General features: G+C 36.2%; 1 protein-coding gene across 3 annotated transcripts in view; it reads right to left on the bottom strand.

Annotated features, from left to right (window-relative positions):
• The window catches only part of RASA2 (RAS p21 protein activator 2), a 144,481-nt gene that overhangs the window by 81,621 nt on the left and 40,203 nt on the right, over window positions 1-22,657 (bottom strand). For all 3 annotated transcript variants that reach the window (XM_077864919.1, XM_077864918.1, XM_077864917.1), the window contains 3 exons: window positions 16,775-16,892; window positions 10,544-10,647; window positions 26-120 (listed from right to left, as the gene is read on the bottom strand). In XM_077864919.1, coding sequence (XP_077721045.1) covers window positions 26-120; window positions 10,544-10,647; window positions 16,775-16,851 — 276 coding nt within the window. In that variant the 5' untranslated portion in view covers window positions 16,852-16,892. The remainder of the gene's footprint in view (window positions 1-25; window positions 121-10,543; window positions 10,648-16,774; window positions 16,893-22,657) is intronic.

Below are 22,657 nucleotides of genomic sequence, written 5' to 3' on the forward strand. Positions count from 1 at the left end.
TCATCACTTAAGCCTTAATATTTACCTGAACCTCCGAATTAGAGTCAACAGGTTGTAGTGAAAACCATGTTTCTTTGCCACTGTGGTTACACAAGTCTTCTTTTTTGATGGCTACTTTTCCTATAGGAAATAAAACAATACAAGGGAAACATATTTTGTATTATCATTAGCAGTGTTATGCCTAACACTTTACAGAAAATATTTAAAAATAATTTGTACCTATTGGTACTTCAGAAATCCATTTTTATACAGTATTTTTCTTTTTTTTTTCCTCATTAAACTTTTGTTTTAAAATTCTAGGACAGATTTTTGGTCAAGGTGTTTCCTACATTCTAGAGAATGAAATAGTGCCTCATTTCCCCTTGCCCCTTGGCAGAACCTTTTCTGGGTAATTTTCAATCAAGAGATTAGACAAAAACTCAGTTGTATTTACATGCAACTGCACTTTTTAGTACTTATTCAGGTTGACATTTTCACCTAGGATACATTCCATGTAAAAAGCAATGTACAATGGTAGTGTAAACTGATCCTTTCAATCCTTTAGCACTGTGAATAAAACATATGTTCTATCTAGGCAAACATATTTTCATTTATTAAGAGTTCATAAGTTCCAATTAAAAGAAAAACAATATCCCACATCACTAACAATATTGAAAATGGACTTGAAAATTATTGGAGATGAAAACAGTAATTTTAAAATCTGCTTTTATCATAACAATACAAACACTGCTTCTGCTGGCTTCAATGCAAACATACACACACACACACACACACAATCAAGGCAGTTCCCTAAAGAGTTTTTACCTCTTAGAGAAAGATACAGTACAATGAACAAAGCTGTATGAGAGGAAGAAACAGAAATGTTCTTATTATAATGAAGTATTTGCCATGTTGGTACAAAGCATTTCCTTCCTCAATTCAAGTTTTAAGAAGCAGACACATTTTTGCAAATGACTGACAATTTATTCCAAGACTCTACAAAAAAGCTTCAACAAAGGATATATAATAAAGTCAAAGTTCACTTTCTTTTATCAAATAAGAATTTTTACTTTAAGTGCCCTAATTATACTTCGTGCCCTTTCTCTTCTATCTTGGTCTCTTAGTTTCACATTTGAAAACTCCTAGAAAACAGTAAAAAAATTTCCTGTCAAGATATATCAATTTTTTGTGTATCAAGTGGAAAGGAAAGGCATGTCAAGAATACAAACCTAGAAAAATTTTCTTTAAAATTTTCTTTGGAATTAGGTAGCGGTGATGGTTGCACAAATCTGTGAATATATATACAATGTACGCACTGTAAATGTTAAAAGGGTGAGTTTCCTGGTATGTGAATTACACCTCAATAAAAAATTGTTAAAAAATTTAACCATATTAACATTTTAATAAGCTCATCTTCCTTTTCATGATCTGTAACTCAAACTACAAACACAATCTGTGTATGTGTAATTTTAAGGAAAATATTAAAATATACAGCTACAGATATTTTCTTTAGAGGGGCAAATGTATTAATATACAACCCAAATGAGAACTACTGAAAATTCATCAGCTGTATCCATTAACACATTAGCGTAATACATGTAAAATTTTAAAATTAATAAACTGGCCCTCATGATATGCACAAATGTTTCCAACTTTCTTTTAAATATAACTGGATGAAATCTAATGTAAAGGCCAAAATCTTCTTGTGAATATATGGAATTTATAATTCATCCAAATTTTGTTAAGAAATGTCACCAGGAAAATAATATATTTCAGCCTTTGTTGGTTGAATTCAAGATACAAAATGATGAGAAAACAAATTCTTCCAGTATCAAACATACAGACTAAAAGCCAAGTACAGGGGACGCCTGCGTGGCTCAGCTGATTAAGCGTCTGCCTTTGGCTCCAGTCATGATCTCAGGGTCCTGGGATCAAGCCCTGGGTTGGCATACCGGCTCAGCAAGGAGTCTGCTTCTCTCTCTCCCTCTCCCGCCCCTCCCCCCGCTTGTGCTTGCTTTCTCTTTTCTCAAATAAATAATATCTTTAAAATAAAATAATATAGCCAAGTACAGGATTTAGGCACTACCTTCAACACCCAAGGATTCTTTATATTGTTGAAAAAGTTTATTTATTTTTTATTTTTTTATTTTATTTTTTTTGTTGAAGAAGTTTAAGTTAAGAATCAAATCATACAAATCTACTGGTATGTTTTACCTATGGATTATATCCAATTCCTGGCAAATCAATACAATACCAGGAATGGCTTAGGATATGGAATTATGACAATGTATTAAATATTGCATGTTGGGCACCTGGGTCAGTGGCTCAGTTGATTAAGCATCTGCTTTCAGCTCAGATCATGATCCCAGGGTTCTGGGATTGAGTCTCACATTAGGCTCCCTGCTCAGTGAAGAGTCAGCTTCTCCCTCTCCCTACCACACTGGCTTGTGCTCTCAATCAAATAAATAAATAAAATCTTTTTTTAAAAAAGAAAAAAGTTATTTACTTCTTAAAATAAATAAACATCACATGTCACAAAGGATCCTCATTATCACGATTCTTTCAAGTGGTTCCATTTACCATTGATTCCACTCCAGATATAAACATTAAGACAATGTGTAACAGTCTGATACATACATATGCATACATGTAAATAGACAAAGAGATCTATATATCCTATAGGTGAAGTTCTTACATTTCAAGAACTCATTTTCCCCTTTAAGAATCTTGGTATCTATGCATCGTTTGTGTCTTCTCCCCAGAAAAGTATACAGATATTTTCTGGCATATAATTTTAAAAGATTTTACTCACCAACCAGAAACTCACTGGTAGATTCTGGTTGAGACCCCCCTTCTACAATTTCTAGGATTTTTAGATTTATACATAATTTATGAGCATGTACACAACAATATATGTGTGTGTGTATGTTTATAAGTATCACCTAAGCAAGCCCCTAACTTAAAAATGGGGTTTTTAAAAAGGTTTTTTTGGAATTTTACTGGTTTGATTGATTCACTTACCCATTCAACAAATAATCACAGTGGCATTGTGCTTCAAATGTTGATGTAATTTCCAGGCTCCCCTAACCAAAGTATATTTAACCAATAATGCTTCTAAAAACTAGAGTAGGAATCTACCTATTCCATTTATGACTCACAACTCAGATCACTGGATATTCATATTCTGTCATAGGTGCCTTCCCAAAAGAGAATCCTTTCTTAGTTCATAGGTAAAAATCCCTAGAAGCAAGTACCTTCTTCCTCCTATTTCATATCTTGTGCATCCATGGTACTCACTGTCAGGAAAGAGTTGAATGGTTCTTGTCTTCTCAGAGAGAAACCCTAGTCTTATTAGCTACATAAATTCTGTGCCTCTAAGGGACCCAAAGATTGTCTTAGTTTAGTGTTTAACTATTTTGAACAAAATTAACTCATTACTTTAGTGGCTATGAAATCAATCACCTCAAGAAGCAAAAACAAAAACAAAAATCTCCCAGGAACAAACTACACAACAATTTAAATACTATTTCATTTCCCCACTGTCCTGACAAAACTCATAGACAGAGCTTAGACCAAAAATACATACACAAACACACCAGATACTGTATTAGTTCCTTAAAATAAGACAAGGAGAGGAAACACAAAAAGAAATGAAGGAACTGTGGGCACAGAAACCATCTTTGCTTGTCTCTCTCTCTTAAAAAAAAAAAAAAAAAAAAAGTATTCTCATCTTTCCAGCACCACTTCTAAGCAGCATTTTCTTGCCATCTGTAAAAACTGTGTTATATTTGAGCCCCATTTTTAGACACAACATATTCTTGGAAATTTCATCTTGATACAGATTACCAATTGGCAAATCTTGACAGTCCTGTTCCTATGTGGACACTAGTAGAAATGGCTGAAAGAGCAGATAAAAACAGTGACAACTGTAACTGCCTATACAGGATGAAAATGGACCAGAAGACTGAACAAATTCTGGCAGACAGTCAACAGCAATTCAGTCAATGGCAAAATTCTGATGCCTTAGTGCACAGAGTTTAGGTAGATACCTTTTGTTCTCTGTGGTAGACTGATATAACAATGATCTCCAATAAATTATACTTCCTTGGTCTACGCCACCGTGGTCCCCTCCACCACAAACTCTAGGTTTGGCCATGTCACTTGTTTTTTCCAAATGGGACATCAGCAAATATGATACAAGTAGAATTTTAATAAGCACCTATTCAGTAGAGCTTAGTCTCTTAAAACCCCAAAACCATGTGGAAAGGAAGGCCCAGATAACAGCCAGCACCAGCCATCAGACAGAGGAGTCAGGCCATTTAGTCCAGTCAATCTCCCATATTACTTGGTGAGCCCAGCAGATGAACCACCCAGTTGAGCACAGCCCAAACTGACAACACTGAGGATCATGGCCAAATATGTGGTTCATGTATTAAGCCACCAAGTACTAGAATGATTTGTTATGTAGTGATAGATAACTGATACCTATGAAAAAGGATATGGAAGTATAGTCCTAGGCAATTTTTATTTATTTTTTATTTTTTTTTTTTTTTTACGATAGAGAGAGAGAGAGAGAGGCAGAGACACAGGAAGAGGGAGAAGCAGGCTCCATGCAGGGAGCCCGATGTGGGACTCGATCCCGGGTCTCCAGGATCGTGCCCTGGGCCAAAGGCAGGCGCCAAACCGCTGTGCCACCCAGGGATCCCCCCTAGGCAATTTTTAAACAGTAGGTTTGACTTCAGAGCTAAATGCCAGCAGAAATTATAAATCAAAGAGTTGGAAAAGACCTTAGCAATATTAAACTCAGTCTTATTTTTTTTTTAAAGATTTTATTTATTTATTCATGAGAAACAGAGAGAGAGGCAGAGACATAGGCAGAGAGAGAAGTGAGACTCCATCCCAGGACTCCAGGATCATGCCCTGAGCCAAAGTCAGATGCTCAACTGCTGAGCCACCCAGGTGTCCGTAAACTCAGTCTTATTTTATAGATAAACCAGGCCTAAGAAGGTAAAGTGATATGTTCAAGGTCACACAGCTAGTAAGTGACAGAATCATGAATGAAATTCATGTTTCCAATACCCCAGTGAAATTCTCTTATAATATTCTGAATTGAGGGAAAAGAAAAAAGTTGCAAAAGTCTACTAAAATAACCATAGTTTAGTTGTTTGAGAGTGTCTCTCTCAAACTAAAATACCTAGGAAATACACATAAAAAGATAAAATGTATGTTTTAATTTTCATATTATGATTCTCACTGGATATGGAAATACATTCTTACTTAAAGCTTTTCCCCTAACTTTTCTTTCCTTTTAAGAGAAGACACTACAGTTAATATATCATATATTATGACTTTTAAAACCTTGATTTTGCTACTCCCTATCTTTTTATAGCATAGTTCCTAGGTCTCAAGTTTTTAACTGATCCATAATTGAGTTATGTGCACTAACTACCTGACATATGAAGATGCCTAATATAAAATATGATGCCCCATATTGATAAGTTATCATTTCTAGGAAGGGGAAGTAGTCAGTGGTCAAAATTAGGATTATCTGTAATATCAATTTTTAAAAAAATTTAAGATTTTATTTATTTATTTATTCATGAGAGACACAGGTAGAAGGAGAAGCAGGCTCCCTGTGGGAAGCCCGATGCAGAACTCAATCCCAGGACTCCAAGATCATATCCTGAGCCAAAGGCAGACACTCAACCACTGGCCACCTAAGAGTCCCTCAATTAAAAATTTTCTTTAAAAAGAAAAAATTCATATACTACTTATACAATTAAAAATAAACAAACAAGCTCTTAAAATTATATTTGACCAAGAGCACCTGGGTGCTCAGTGTCTTACGCATCTGCCTTGGGCTCAGGTCATGATCCCAGTGTCCTGGGTAGTGTCTCGAGATGTGCTCCCTGCTCAGGGGGGAGTCTGCTTCTCTCTCTCCCTCTGCCCCTCCTTCCAGCTCATGCTTTCTCTCTCAAATATATAAAATCTTTAAAAAGCAACAAAAAAAACCCCCCAAAACTATATTTGACCAGTACACATTCTCACATGTTAAGTTTGAAAGATGGTTCTCTCAATTCTAGTTCAAATTTCATTTCCAGAAAATGTTATAGCACTATTTAATCTACAACTTGGCAACCAAGAGTTATAAAATACTTGACTGAACTCAATTTTCAATAGCTCAAATTATTTTTAGAAAGCAGCAACCCAACTGTATGAGTTAATGACAAGAAATATGTCAAAATATAAAAACGGGGGGGGCTCAGCGTTTTAGCGCCGCCTTCGGTCCAGGGAGTGATCCTGGAGACCCGGGATGGAGTCCCACATCAGGCTCCCTGCGTGGAGCCTGCTTCTCCCTCTGCCTGTGTCTCTGCCTCTCTGTGTGTGTGTGTGTGTCTCTCATGAATAAATAAATCTTAAAAAATATATTTAAAAACATAAAAATTCAAAAATGAAAACCATTTTCCAACTTTAAATTAAAGGGTACACACATATTGAGTTTAATAATAATTCTTAGGTGCAAAAGGAAAAAAAAAACCTGCCACTAAATGTAGAAATTTTCTCTCTTAACAAAAATAAACTGATTTGCAAACAAAAGTTCTCACACCAAGTTATGGCTTTCTGATACCACTCCACAAAGAATAAATTGTTTTTTACTTAAAATTTTTTTGTTTAAAGTACAACTGACTTTTATTTTAAAAACAAAAAGCAAAGCACAGGAGAACTTTTGGAAATTGTAAACTTCAATGAAAGGCCTTTTCAATAAATACTGTATGATGACTAAAATATTATGTGTAAATAATGAAAATTACAAAACATTTTCTTAAGAAGACATGATACCAATTAGAGACACACACGGTCTCAAGGCTCGCTCATAAATCACCAAGAGCCTTTATCCAATTTTAGCCTGCTCTACCTCTCTCTCTAGTTGTTGACATTAGAAGATCTCTTGGCCTCCAGAGATATGAATCTCTCCTATCTCTCTTCCTACCTTCCTCATAAACTTTATCAATCCTCACTGAAGCCTCATTTTCCCAGCATTGTTCTATTAGCTACCAGGGCAATTTCATTCCTTCCAGCAGAGGCTTCCATTAATGCTAATGACTCTCAAATTCGCCTCTCTGACTCTTCTCTCTAAGCCTTCGATCTGTATTTCCAACAGTCAACCGACATGTCCACCAATATGTTCCCTGGGTAATACAAGTTTAACTTGTTTGAAGTCAAAGTCATCCTCCTCTCCTCTTCCCATCCTCCACTCAAAACTGAATGGTCCTGCTGTGTTCTTTATCTCAGTTAATGACAGACATAGAAACATTTTTAACTCTTTCCTATCTCATGTCCCTTTATCCCCTTATAGTCCCTAAATCTTACTTACAGCTCCTCCAGTGAAGTACATTCCCTCATTTGCATTCCCACTGCTATTGCCCTTTGAATCTCATTTGATAATAGCCTCCCTGACTCTAATCTCTCTAAACTATAAACTGTATATATGTAAAATGCATATATATGTACTTTAAAAGAATATATACGATTATATATAACTATATATATATATATATATATATATATATATATATATACATTTCATATATATAATCTATAGACACTCAGTTTGGACTTTGGTAGTTACTGCTGTAGGCCCAGACAGTTGTTAAACTACAAAAGTATTCATGTATATATAGTTAAATGTAATTTTTAAAAGCCTTCTCATTCTTAAAAGACTCAACAATGTCTACAAGATAAAGTCCAAATTCCTTAGCACAGCTTTTAGGCTCCATCACAACTTGGCCCAGATTTATACTCCCAGTTTTCACTTCTGCTGCTCTCTTCCTAAGTAATTTATATATTCTGACAGATACACCACAAACATGATTTATTTTTTCTCCTCTAATTCTGCTAATCCCCAATACCTGGAAATTTCTTCCTTTTCCTACCTAGGCAGTCTGTTAATCCTCCACCAAACAAGATTACCTGTTCTCTATGCTCCCAAGTACTCTGTTCAGACCTCCAGCACAGATCCAATTATAACAAATTAGAGTACTAGTGTGCCTCTCTGATAGCCTGGGAATAACATGAGTCTTACTCATTTTATTATTCCCATCCTTTGTATGCCACACAGATGTGTTTGTAAATGGTTTAATTGAATTGAGGATGGGGCCTCAAGGGTGATTCGTAATTGAGGGTTTTCTAGAAAGAGAAGAGTCCACATACAAATAAAGAAGTCAGAAGAAGACATACAGCTAGGAGAACACAGTCATTAAATTGTATTTTCCTTGGCTTTCAACAAGTTGAATAAGCAATCAAGAGTCAAATATGACACAGAGGCAGATAAGGATTCAATACTAGAAAAAATGCCTTTTGTGACAAAGAAAAAGTATTTGTTATGTATGTAGCTGACAAAGTTAACATATTTAACAAATAAGTAGGTATAAGAATAAGTAAACCTATCCAAATGAAAAATGAGCATAAGAATAAAAAACTAGTTCATAGGAAAAAAAGACTAATAAACATATGAAAAATTCCTTAAATTCACTGATAATCAGAAAAATACAAGCTAAAAAATATTATTTTTCACTTATCAAATTGGGAAAAATTTTTTTTCAATGCTAATATCTAAGAATAACCAGGGTATGGTGAAATAATTATGCCCATGCCATGTTTGGGGGAATTTAAACTAGCACAGTATTTCTAAGGGGGCCAATGTAAAAAACATAGAGAGAAGAAATTTTTAAAAATATTCATACCCTTTAACTCAATATTTTCACTTCTAGGAATTTATTCTAAGAAGAAAAGACATGTAAAAATGTATACAAGAAGGATGTTTATAGCAACACCATTAAAAGCACCTAAAATCTGAAAATATAAATGTTCACCAACAACGAAGTAGTTAATACATTTCTTTACAAAGGATATTATTTAACAAATATTTTTGAAAAACACTTTATGACAGGAGAAAATGATCATTTAAAAAAATTAAAAAAAAAAAACGAAAACGATCATTAGATGAAAAAGAGGAAAAAACCGAATAGTGCAGGACGCCTGGGTGGCTCAATAGTTGAGTGTCAGCCTTTGGTTCAGAGCATGATCCTGGGGTCCTGGGATCAAGTTCCACATCGGGCTCCCCACAGGGAGCCTGCTTCTCTCTCTATGTCTCTGCCTCTATGTCTCTCACAAATAAATAAATAAAATCTTAATTTAAAAAACCTGAATAGTGCAATGTAATAATATAAATGCATATAATAAAGAATGAAAAGAAATATGTCAATTATTAACTATAGTTATTCCTGTGCACAATCACTACCAGTCACTAAGAACATGCAATAGTTTTATAATTAAATATATATTGTTTTTAAAGGTTATTTAATTTCCTCTAAATTGACTCTGGCAAACTTCAAAAAAGGTTGTCAGAAAAACGTAGAAGCAAGATTACAAAGATTTAAAAAGAAAGATGTAGTAAAGCAGGAAACGGATACAACTCATTTGTTAATGAGTTCAGTAGCAAAAGTAGAAACAAACTACGTGGTAGTTAAGAGGACAAAGTTAAACAAAGCTTAATCATTTAGATTGTGGAAAACCAGCGCATATTTCAAAAAAAGAAATATGAAAAGAGAGAAGAGACAGATGGAGATGATGAAATTCATGATACTAATAACTGAAAGGATAATACATGTAAATTATTGACCTCTTCCTGTTATTAAAATATAGACATTGGAGCAAAGACCATGAATGTGACACATGTGTGCCCATTTAGCTTTGTTCTACTCCATGCCCACAGATCACATCCCAGCCTTTGACAATTATTTAAGAAACAGGAGTGCTTGGGTGGCTCAATCAGTTAAGTGTCTCCCTTCGGCTCAGGTCCTAATCCCACGGTCCTTCTCCCTCTCTCTGTCCCTCCCCCTGCTTGTATTCTCTCTCTCGTGAATAAATAAAATCTTTCAAAAAGAAAAAAAAAAAAGAAAGAAAGAAAAGAAAGAAACAGAGTTAATGGCCCCCAACATAGCCAGAGAGACAAACACACATTTAGATTAAAGCAAGTTATTACTTCTATTATAAAAACTTGAAAAATAAGTGTTCTTTGGGGGATCAAATACTGTGATCTTTGTAGAAAAACATTCTTTAGGGGCACCTGGGTGGCTCAGTCGGTCAAGCATCTGCCTTCAGCTCAGGTCATGATCCCAAGGTCGTGGGATTGAGCCCTATATCAAACCCTGCTTTGGACTCCCTGCTCTACAGTGAGTCTGCCTTTTCCCTCTGCCTGCCAATCCCCCTGCTTTTGTGCTCTGTTAAAGAAATAAATAAAATCTCTTTTTAAAAAAAAAAACAACATTCTTTGAACCATTCACCAAATACTTCCCAAACATTTACTAAGACACTTCCAAAGTGTTACTGAAGCTGAGCATATAAATTAAAAATAAGCATCACAAATGAACTTGAAGACTAGAGAAAAAGCTTAGAAATGTTGAGAATATATTATTCTGTTATTTTCAATATTTTATACTTAGATAAAGAATGAGTACAAAGACCAATGCTGTGATTAAAGATAATTATGAATAGTACATACCTATACGAAGATCTCTTTGTAAAACATTCTTATCATAAACATAGAAAGACAAATACTGGAAAGTTCTTGGAATCTCAAAGTAAAATTCTTCACTGAAAAATGGGCTAGAGAGAAAAGAGGAAAACTCATTAAATTTAAATTTGACAGTGTTCTCACATAGTATTTTCAATAAAATAAAAACACCATAGGTAAAAGTTTTGAAAGCTCCAAAATTATTCTCTATGCTAAGTTTCAATTAAATCCTGTACAAACCAAGGTGAATTCTGAGAGGACCTCAACTGCCTAGTTGAGCTCTGAACAGCTTTCCAGGAGTCCTAAAGACAGAAGATTCAGTTACTGCCTGTAGTCATGTTCACTTAAGGTGGACACAAATGAGAGTTCAGGACAGTGTCGTTCACACCATCATTATCTCAGAAATATGTATAGCTATATTAATCACAATATGTAACACAAATGGGTAATATTACATAAAGCATTATTTTAAAATATTTTTTAAAAATTAAAATAGGTTTTGTTTTTGATTAAGATTTTATTTGAGAGAGAGGGAGAGAGAGAGAGGGCACGCACACATGAGCAGGAGAAGCAGAGGGAGAAAGGAAGGGAGAAGCAGACTCCCTGCCAAGCAGGGAGCCCAGGATCATGACCTGAGCCAAAGGCAGAGGCCTAACTGAATGAGCTTCCCAAAACAGGTTTAAAAAAAAAAAAATACAGGTTGTTTTTTTAAAAAAAGATTTTATTTATCTATTCATGAGACACACAGAGAGAGGCAAAGACATAGGCAGAGGGAGAAGCAGGTTCCCTGCAGAGAGAGCTGGATGCAGGACTCAATCCCAGGACCTGGGATCGTAACCCGAGCCTAAGGCAGATGCTCAACCACTGAATCACCCAGGCACCCCAAAACCCAGGTTTTTTTTTTTTTTTTTAAAGAGCTTTATTAGGGTATAAGCTACATATAACAAAATCAATTTAAATGACTGGGATGCCTCGGTGGTTCAGTCAGTTGAGTATCCAACTCTCAGTTTCTGCTTGGGTCATGAACTCCATGTCATGATATCAGCCCTGAATAGGGCTCAGGAGCTGGGTGTGGAGTCTGCTTAAGAGTTTCTCTTTCCTTCTCCCTTTGTCTCTCCGCTTGTTTGTGCGTTATGTGTGCTCTGTCGCTAAAAAAAATAAATACATATTTTTAAAGATTTTATTTATGTATTCATGAGAGACACAAAGAGAGAGAGGCAGAGACACAGGCAAACAGAGAAGTAGGCTCCATGCAGGGAGCCCGATGTGGGACTTGATCCTGGGACTCCAGGGTCACGCCCTGGGCCAAAGGCACGTGCTAAACCTCTGAACCACCCAGGGATCCCCACAAATAAATATTTTTAAAAATTAAAGTATAGAGGTTAATGATTTGTGTTCCCTCCATTCCAATCAAGATATAATAACATTTCTATCTTCCCATAAAATTCCCCATATACTCCCCTGTAGTTACCCCACCATATCTACCACAGGCAACCAGTGATCTGATTTCTACTATATAGATCTGCCAAAGAATTTCATATAAATGGAATTAAGTAGCATGTACTCTTGTGCCTAGCTTCTTTCACTCAGCTTAATAACTATGAGATTTTTCCATTTTGTTGTATAAAATAAGTAGGTCATTTGTTTCAACTGCTGCATAATATTCCATTCATGAATATTCTACAATCTATTCTCCTAGTAATGGCATGTGAGTTGTTTCCAGTTTGGGCTATTAAAAATAAAGAAGCTGCTCTAAACATTTTTATACAAGGCTTTTTCTGAACATATGCTTTCTATTCTTTTGGGTAGGTAACTAAAAGAGTGGAATTGCTAAGTTGAAAGATAGGTGAATTTTTAATGTATAAGAAACTGTCCAACTTTTTTCCAACATTGGTATATGAAACAAATGTGTACCATTTACACTTCTACCAGCAATGCAGGAGAGCCCCAGTTGTTCCATTTCATTGTCAACTTTTGCTACTGAAAGTCTTTTTAAAATTAACTATTCTACTGAATGTATGATAAATTTTTACATCTGTGTAATCTCTATCCCAATCAAGATACAAAGCATTTCTATCTCCCCAGACAGTTCCCTTGTGCTATCACCTCCTCCATACTGTCATAGGAACCAGTGATCTGATTTTGAACATGACACATTATGTTCAAGAATCTATAGTGACAGAAATGGTTTTAAACTGCATTTCCTTGATGACTAATGATGATGCATATTTTTTCATGTGCTTGTTGGCCATTTGTATATGTATTCCTTTGGGGAATATCTATTTGGTTTTTTCCCACATATTTTAAATGGGCTGTTTTCTTATTGGTTTTGTTTTTGTTTTTAAATAAATTCTAGATGCAAGTCCTTTGCCAGAATATTTTCTCCCAGCTGTGGACTGCCATTTTATTTTCTTGACAGTGTCTGTTGAAGAGCAAAAGGCTCTGATTTTGAAGAAATCCAGTTTATCAATTTTCCTGTTTTATGACTAGTGATTTCTGCATCATAAGAAATCTTTGCCTATCCCCAAGTTGCTAAGATTTTTTTCCTATGAAACAATTCATTTTTATATGTTTATTTTAAGAATGTTATTTTGAAAAAAAAAAGAATGTTATTTTGATGTTTAAATGTTATGAAGAAAAAAAAATAAATGTTATGAAGACATAAATCTCTGAAATGCTAGTAAATATCTTTTGTCAAGAGCACTTCTTTCCTGAGAATGTTTTAAAGAACTAAAAGATACTTTGAAAATGTCCCCATAAAATGCAATCTCTTTAGGATGCCACAGCTTAAAAAGAAGCTGAAATGCAAAGAAAAATACTCTTCCAGAAGTTATTTCTAACCTGGTACAGAAAACAGCTGACTTAGCTTTTTAGTTGTTTATAATGCCTGGTCAACTTTTGTCAATGTATTTTCCACTTAAAATATAATCAAAATCAAGTTTTAAAAGTTGGTCTATCAATGGGGCACGTGGGTGGTTCAGTGGCTTAAGCATCCCATGATGCTCAGGTCATGATCTCACGGTCATGGGATAAAGCCCAACACAGGGCTCTGGGCTCTGTGATCAGCATGGAGTCTGTTTCAGATTCACCACCCACCCACTCCCTGTGCATGTTCTAATAAATAAAATCTTAAAAAAAAAAAAAAGTTGGTCAATCAAAATAACTAGGTCCTCTATATTAATCTCAACAAAAAAATTGACACAAAAACAACTATTAGGCAAAGACATGGTATGTTTAGGTATTTTCTCCTTTGCATCATTTCATAAACAATTATAAAATGAAGGATTTCCTTTATATTTCACATGTACACTCAAATATTATTTTTATTTTTTATTAATATTTATTTATTTGAGTGGAAAACAGAGGGAGAGGGAGAGATAGACTTAAGCAGATTCCAGGCTGAGCAGAGCCAGCCACTGGGTTCGATCTCACAACCCCAAGATCACAACCTGAGCCAAAACCAGGAGTCTGACACCTAACCAACTGTGCCACCCAGGTGTCCCCCAAATGTTATTTTTAAAATACATTCTAGGAATACCTGGGTGGCTCAGTCAGTTAAGCATCGCCTTTGGCTCAGGTCATGATCCCAGGGTCCTGGAATGGAGTCCCAAATCAGGCTCCCTGCTCCACAAGGAGTCTGCCTTTCCCTCTCATCTGCCTCTTCCCCTCAAATAAATAAAATCTTAAAATAAAATAAAATACATTCTAAGGCCAAATAAGACCACCACAAAATTACTCACTAAATCATCTGTATCACCACAATGTCAACAACCTAATCCCCAAATTTGGGCATCCATATCTTTAATTAATTAATTAATCAATCATAATCCATCTGAAGAAAACTTTTCAAAATGCTTAGTAAGAAGCAATGACTGGACGTTCATAGTTTTTAAAACAACATTCTACTGCTATCACTGACATATGATCATGCATAGGACTCCTAAGGAAATTCCCAGCATGTGGAAGAACAGCACGAGACACAAGCAGTATTGCTGGTTTCTCACTTTGTTTATATACCACTCACTTTTTAAAAGGATTTGAGGTAAAAATTTAGGAGCTATAGGTTCTATATGTGCCTCTTACCTGTTATGAAATCTATATCCAGACTACCTATAAAAACTGTAATATCGAAGTAAGTCAATCAGAGAAGGACAATCATTATAGGGTTTTACTCACACAGGAAATATAAAAAATAGTGAAAGGGATTATAGTGGAAAGGAGGAAAAATGAGTGGGAAAAATTAGAGAGGGTGACAAAACATGAGAGACTCCTAACTTTGGGAAACCAACAAGGGGTAGTGGAAAGGGAGGCAGGCGGGGGGATGGGGAACTGGGTGACAGGCACTGATGAGGGCACTTGATGGGATGAGCACTGGGTGTTGTACTATATGTTGGCAAATTGAACTTCAATTTAAAAAAATGTGAAAAAAAAAAAAACTGTAATATCCAAAACCCATAGAGATCTAAATGGTATCTACTGACTCTAGACCTGATAGCTTACACAATAAGCGAAGAAAACACTGACATGAAAGCAAGGTTAGCAGGGGTCTATGCACATGGTGTAACTATTGAAACGACCTAAGGTAACTAACCACTGCTAATCTTAAAATATCTTCCAAGTTGCTATGCATCTAGAAAAAGAATTTAAGATGGATAAAAATAGTTGGTTTCATCATCTTTTCCCAACACAAATATCTAGAAAAGCAAGGGTTTAAAAAAGAAAAAATAAGCTAATTTTAGTCACTAATTTACAAAGCTACATATTAGAAACTAACACAAGTATTCAATTTATGGACAATTATTAGCTTTGTATATCACAGATTTTTTTTGTGATATGGAATTAGTGTACATTAAGTAACAAACTGAGATTTAAATAGTTTCAGGTTCCAAGCTCCATTTTGCTTCTAACTTCCTATATTATATCCACTAATTATTCAGCCTTTTGGGGACTCAGTTTCATCATGTATAACATATAAATAACAGAATTCTAAAAAAACAGGGACAGGTGATTTATGATTACAGATGTGTAGTGCATTACTTCAAATTTTCGGGGGCTACTAAAGTATTTTCAGCTTTATACGATGTCTTTCCTATGAAGAACACTATAGACAGTCAAAATTATAAACACTGACAATAAAGACATAAAGAAAAAAATAAAGACATAAAGAGAAAAGCTACACAGGAAAAAAGGAAAGTGTAATGAAAATAGATTATGAAAAAAAGAGCGTCAAAAAATAAATTCTCAAAATGCAATTTACAGGAGTTATGACATTCAATACTCTACCCATGACATGTTCATTCCAACGACTCCCCACGCCCTTGTTTTGACTCTTATCTCTGACCAAGACCGCATCCTGCCAGCACAACTTTGTGCTAGAATTGTGTCCACAAACACTTACAGGGCAGAGGTGGCACACTCCAATTTTATGAATTAGAATTTACTAGGATCCTCTCAAGAGTGATATTACACTTTCAAAAGATGAGAAATTTACCTAAGAATTCATTTCCTTACAATGCCCTTAGTTCAGTGACTTGTATAACTTTAAGAAGTAATTTATTCTCAAGAGAAAATGATGTATTCTGAGAAAAGTTCAAATGAATAGGCAAAATTTAGCCTAGAGAATAAACTGAGGTATATGATAATTGTTTTCAAAAAGTTGAAAGATGTCATGTTAAATATGGTATTCTCCAGAAATCTAAGGCATAGAATTAGCAACAATGATAAGGAAGATAAATTTTGAGGCAATGAAAAATCACAGGAAAGCAAGCACTGCATCTATCTTGTTCTTGTGAATGTATGAATAAATAGCACCCAGCAAACTCTTAGTATATAGTAGGTTCTCCTTTTGATAGACATTAACTGACTAAATGTAAGAGCTTTCTAAAAGTCAGAATAGTTCTAAGACCAAATAGGTTGCTTAAGAGGCAATGAACTTCTTGGTCTCTAGAATAAACATCATTAAGCAAATGCCAGATGACCGCTTGTCAACTATAATTGTCAGAAGGAATCAAGCAGTTGTAAGGCAGCTGATTAGTCCAGCTCAATAAATATCAAGGCTCCTTCAAACACTGAGATTCTGTAATTCTAAAAACAAATCCAGAATGTAAAAGAAAAGTCTCAGATGAAGAAAGTCTTCTTGATGATTACAGGTTGGAAAATGTACAAAATTTAGTAATCAATATGTATCATGAAAGATAATTTACTAATTTTTTTACAAACCTTAAAGACTTTTCAACAACTTGGGTACGATAAACTTCTTCCTGGTCCAAATTTATGGTACAGAAACAATCTCTCATTTTGTTGGGTCCAAGATATGGCAATAAATTTTTCGCTTCACCTGTTGGCACAAAAATTGAAATTGGTGTTAAATATCACCAGCTGCTTCATGTTCAAATTTATACAGGATGAATTCAATCCAAAAGAACATGCAAGCTATAGCACAAAAAAAAAAAAAAAACCCTCTAGAGATAACAGAAAGATGATCAACTTGATCCAGTGAGACTGAAGAGAGGATCTGCATGTAAAGGGGAGTTGTGAGGTCATATTATATCATTGTTGCCCTGCTTCTAGAAAAGGGCAATCCCCACACTGCTCTCCAGCCCAATCACCAGTGCTACCTCAAGGACTTGACTCTACAATGAATCCCTTTTCTGTATCATCATTAATTTTCCTCTCTAGTGATCATTCTTATCAGCACATAAACAAGCTTTTAATATTTCCCAATTAAAAAAAAAAAGCACAGAAAGGAAAAAATCCCCCTTGACTCCACCTTCTCTCTTGTGGTATTCTAGTTCTAGACTCCCTTTCATAGCAAATCTTCTCAAAAGCAATCATTTCTAGTCATTGTCTCCAATTTCTTACCTTCCGTCCATTCTTCAACCCTCTCCCCAGTCCAGCTTCTAACTCTGTGATTGACATGGCAACTGTGCTAGAGAGGGATGCCAACATTTTCTATATTGCCAAATCCAATGACCATTTCTGTCCTCGTCATACCTGCTCTGGTGGAACTATTTAGTAAAAATGAACACTAATATCCTTCCTTTAAAATGTCCTTTTCTTATCTCCCACAACCCAATGCTTCTGGCTTTCCTTTAATACCCTGGCCCTCTGCCTACTTTCCCTCCTCACCTCTAAATACTGCAGTGCTTCAGGGCCCCAGTTCTAGACCACCTTCTCTTCTTTCCCCCATGGAAATTCCTTCAGCATGGTGTTAATGCCGATGTCTCTTAGGTCTGTATTTCCAGGCCTGATCTCTCCTCAACCCTAGATGTGAATATCCAACTGCCTCCTTGGATATCCAGCAGGCATCTCAAATTTAATAAGTCTCAGACAAGCCATCTGATTTCCTCCACTAAAACATGCTCTTCCCCCAGTCTACCACCATCTTCCTCTCTTTTTCTCATCATCCTCCCAAAACCTCCCCCACATCCAATCAGTAAATCCAGCAAACTTTCAAAATAGATCTCAAATCCAACCACTTCTCCTTGCCTTCACTGGCAATCCCCCACAACCTACTCTCCACCAACAGTGTGATTTTCTCAAACATATTCTTCAGAGCAGTCACTCCCCTGCTCCAATGCCATTCCATTTCACTTAGAATACAATCCCATTTCTCAATTCCCACTTTCATGGTCTACACTGCCCTACTGCCCTCTCATCTCTGACCTTTTTTTCTTCCTACTCGTCTCAGTGGTCACCCTCTTTCCATTCATCAACCATGCCAAGTTCATTCAAGCTTAGGGCCTCTGCCTGGAATGCTCTAACCCTCGGCTTCACATGGTTATTCTGCTTAGCATTCAGGTCTCAGCTTAAATGTCACTTCCCTAGAGAAACCTTCCCTAACTATTCTGTCGAAAGTAAATAATCCTGCTACCATCGTATATTTCTCTGTATTCTTGATAGCATTTATAACTATCTGAAACTGGTAATGTTTACGTGTTTATTTTCTGGTACTCTCATTGAGGCCTGAGAACTTGGTAATCACCAAAATCTAAAATAGTTACTGTCATACAGTAGATACTTGAGAAATGCTTTTAGAATGAATATTAAAGAAGCCAGTAAGTCTAGTGGTGAAGTTCTTTTGAGATGCTCACAGTCCAAAAGCACACAGAAAAGTGTGTGTGCTGAAATCAGACACTAGTGTACTAAATTAGGAAGCAAGGTAGTTAGCACAAGGGAAATAACACTGCCCTAAGAATTGTGAAACTAACATTCCTGTTTTACCTCTGTTACTAAGTGGCTAAATGGCTTCAGACAAATCATTAAAGCACAGCTTTCCTGATGACAATTTGGGCTAGATAAACTCAAATTTCTGTCTGCTTATCAAATTTAAAACTAAAGGCTATTTAAACCAATATATTTTAACAAAGCCTATCAAAAAATCAAGAAGCACCTATGAAAAACTCAATAAACCGTTTTTTATTATAATGAGAAAATCAGTGGAAAAGCACAAGATACTCATTAAGTGTATCATTGAGAGATTTTAAAAAATCAAGTTACCACTTAACCAGAATAAACATACTTATGTTTATCTTAAGTCAGAATCAGGAATCTTTCAAACGACTTAAAAATTGCCTAATATGGGTTGGCCTTTACAAATAAACCAGTTTCCTAACAGGAAAAACTAGTATATATTTGAATTTGTACCCATCTATTCTCCTCTTCCTAAAGACTAGATGTCCCTTCTCTTATCCAAATCTCATCTTTTTTTTCTGTGCTCTCTTTACCCCATTCCCTCCCTCTCATCCACAACACTGTCCACCAATTCTGTTTTCATTACTCTCAACCTTCTTCTCCTTTAAGTCTTTCCTTCTTCTTTGATGTCTCCTCTCAGTATAATCCACAGTGCTGTTTTTTTTTTTTAATTTTTTAATTTTTATTTATTTATGATAGTCACACAGAGACAGAGAGAGAGAGAGGCAGAGACACAGGCAGAGGGAGAAGCAGGCTCCATGCACCAGGAGCCCGATGTGGGATTCGATCCCAGGTCTCCAGGATCGCGCCCTGGGCCAAAGGCAGGCACCAAACCGCTGCGCCACCCAGGGATCCCCACAGTGCTGTTTTTTAAAAACCAAAAATCCAACTAGGTTACCATAAACAGCCTAGAACATAAACAAATTTAGAATTAAATCCTAATAAACATGTTCTATATCTAATAAGGGAATCTGGAACACTAAATTACTGCCTTTGAACAGGTTCCTATTTCATTCACATATGTGCAGCTTGTGAAAACCACACTGTATAAACATATACCTATTCCACCACCCACCTTTTTAAAGGAGATAGAACATGCAGAATCTAATGAACTTGACATCATCAGATATGCTTAGAGTTAGTAGAAAACATAAGGTCAATGTAATATATGAAACACACTCAACATTATTTCCTATAAAACCAGTTATCATAATCTGTACTGTCACTAACCTATGTTTAAATCACACCAAAGGTAAATTCATCTAATCATACAAATATGCTGATTAAGTCAGCTATAAAAACTTTAAACTATAGTAATTAACTGACACTTTATAAAAAACATAAATGAAAATAACCGCCACTTTATACAAAAATAATCGAAAGTGAAGTAATAAATGGGTAAAGAACTAATGAAAAAATGTTGTAACCATTTTATCTCTAAGCAGAAAGTTATTTTAATAGCACACATTTTACAGTGTGCCATACAGAGACAAAAGTGAGGAACTTTGAAAGACTGTACTTGTGTCATGTGTGGTATATGCATAGGGCCACCCTTTGTTCTAATTATGGGAAGGAAGGAAGGGAGGGAGGGGGGGGGAGAGGGAGGAAACACAACTACTGTTCCTTGAAAACTTATTCTATAACCTCTGCTCCAATCCATTTCCTCCTACTCACAACCTGAACTTGCAATTGGCCTCTGTTTCTATTCCTTTATCAGAACCTTCAAGAACACTAACAATATTTTTTAATACTTTATTTACTGATTTGAAAGAGACACATGTGTCTCTTTTGCTGATTTGAAAGAGACACATGTGCACATGTGAGTGGGGGGAGGGGCAGAGAGAGACTCTCAAGTGGACTTGGTGCTGAATGTGGAGCCTGAAGCAGGGCTCAATCCCACAACAAGATCATGACCTGAGCCAAAACCAAGGGTCAGTCAGACTCCTGACTGAGCCACCCAGGTGCCCCTTGAACACTAATAACATTAAGTACCATTAAATCAAATGACTGGGGATCCCTGGGTGGCGCAGCGGTTTGGCGCCTGCCTTTGGCCCAGGGCGTGATCCTGGAGACCCGGGATCGAATCCCACATCGGGCTCCCGGTGCATGGAGCCTGCTTCTCCCTCTGCCTGTGTCTCTGCGCCTCTCTCTCTCTCTGTGACTATCATAAATAAATAAAAAAAAAAAAAATTAAAAAAATAAATAAATAAATCAAATGACTGTCAGTTCCCTCCTTACTTGACCATGCTTCAATATTTGAGAACACCAATCTTTCCTCAGTTTAGATAACCCATTCTGACAGTTTTGTCATTCCCTCTTTCACCCACTATCAACACTTTAAATGTGAAGAAACTTTTGGCAGCCACAGATCACTAAATTCATCATGTAGGTAGAGCACAAATTTTATATATTTTTAATGTAACATTATAAAATAATAAAAATATACTAAACAAATACCTAAAAGTTTCTCAAATAGTATTAGTCTATTAGTATTATTTGTAATCTTTCTCAATTTATTTACATAGCCCATTCGATAATGGCTAGCTTTAAGGAGCATCAGGGTCTGTATCTGTGGTAGATATGGTCGATCAGTGGCCATCATCCATTTCAGCATCCTTTGGTATATGATTTCCTGAACTGCAGACTAGAAAGCTAAAAACTACATTCCCCATCCTTTTTTGCAGTTAGGGTTGTGGATATGATTTAAATTCCACCAATCAGATCTACTCGCTAGAAATCTGGAGAGCAGAAGTGAAGGAAGGTTGCATTTAGGCTGTTGCTACTAGTAATTACTATCATGGAGAGATCCAAGTTTTTGTGGAGCAGCATTTTCTGAAGTCCCTCTATCCAGTCATAGGTTTTATGGATATCAACATGAAGGGCACAAGACTTCCATTCTGTCATACAGGTTGTAGCAGGTGTGGCTTGGGTCTAGAGCCAGCAGCAGTAACAACAACTTACAGATGAAGATGGCTTCTTGCTCACGGCTATTTCCTAATAGTGGCAGGTTCCTGATCACAGCAGAGATGGCAAGGTTCTCAGACACGCAGCTAAAAGGTACAGCTTCCCAATTCTGCAGGTACCTTTCTGATCCTAAAAGAGGTAGTACCTCCCTTAGTAGCTCAGCTGCAATGTGGCTTTAGAATTTCATTCATGAAAGTTTAAACTACAGTCTGTTTCCTTAGTCAGAATTTCCAAAAATTCTATAAACCACTTAAAAAAAAATTTTTTTTAAAGTCAGCTCCAGGGACGCCTGGGTGGCTTTGTGGATGAGCGTTTGCCTTCAGCTCAGGGCGTGATCCTGGACATTCCAGGATCGAGTCCCAAATTGGGCTCCCTGCATGGAGGCTGCTTCTCCCTCTGCCTGTGTCTCTGCCTCTCTGTATGTCTCTCACGAATAAATAAATAAAATCTTTAGGGATCCCTGGGTGGCGCAGCGGTTTGGCGCCTGCCTTTGGCCCAGGGCGCGATCCTGGAGACCCGGGATCGAATCCCACGTCAGGCTCCCGGTGCATGGAGCCTGCTTCTCCCTCTGCCTGTGTCTCTGCCTCTCTCTCTCTCTCTCTGTGTGACTGTCATAAATAAATTAAAAAAATATATTAAAAAATAATAATAAATAAATAAAATCTTTAAAAAAAGTAAAATAAAATAAAGTCAGCTCCACGCCCAATGTGGAGCCCAACACAGGGCTTGAACTCACAAACCTAAGATCAAGACCTGAGCTGAGATCCAGAGTGGAACACTTAACCAAGTCACCCAGGTCCCCCTAAAATCCTTTACTAAATCTCTTTCTGCTTAGACTACAGTTGATTCTGTAACCTAATCCTGACTGGTCTATATTCTTTCCCCTTATTTCTAACAAATTAGAAACTTCCTCATATTACTGATCATCAGATTTTGGTAAATCTT

Source organism: Canis aureus, chromosome 22 (assembly GCF_053574225.1).
Source record: "Canis aureus isolate CA01 chromosome 22, VMU_Caureus_v.1.0, whole genome shotgun sequence".
Classification (NCBI taxonomy): Eukaryota; Metazoa; Chordata; class Mammalia; order Carnivora; family Canidae; genus Canis; species Canis aureus.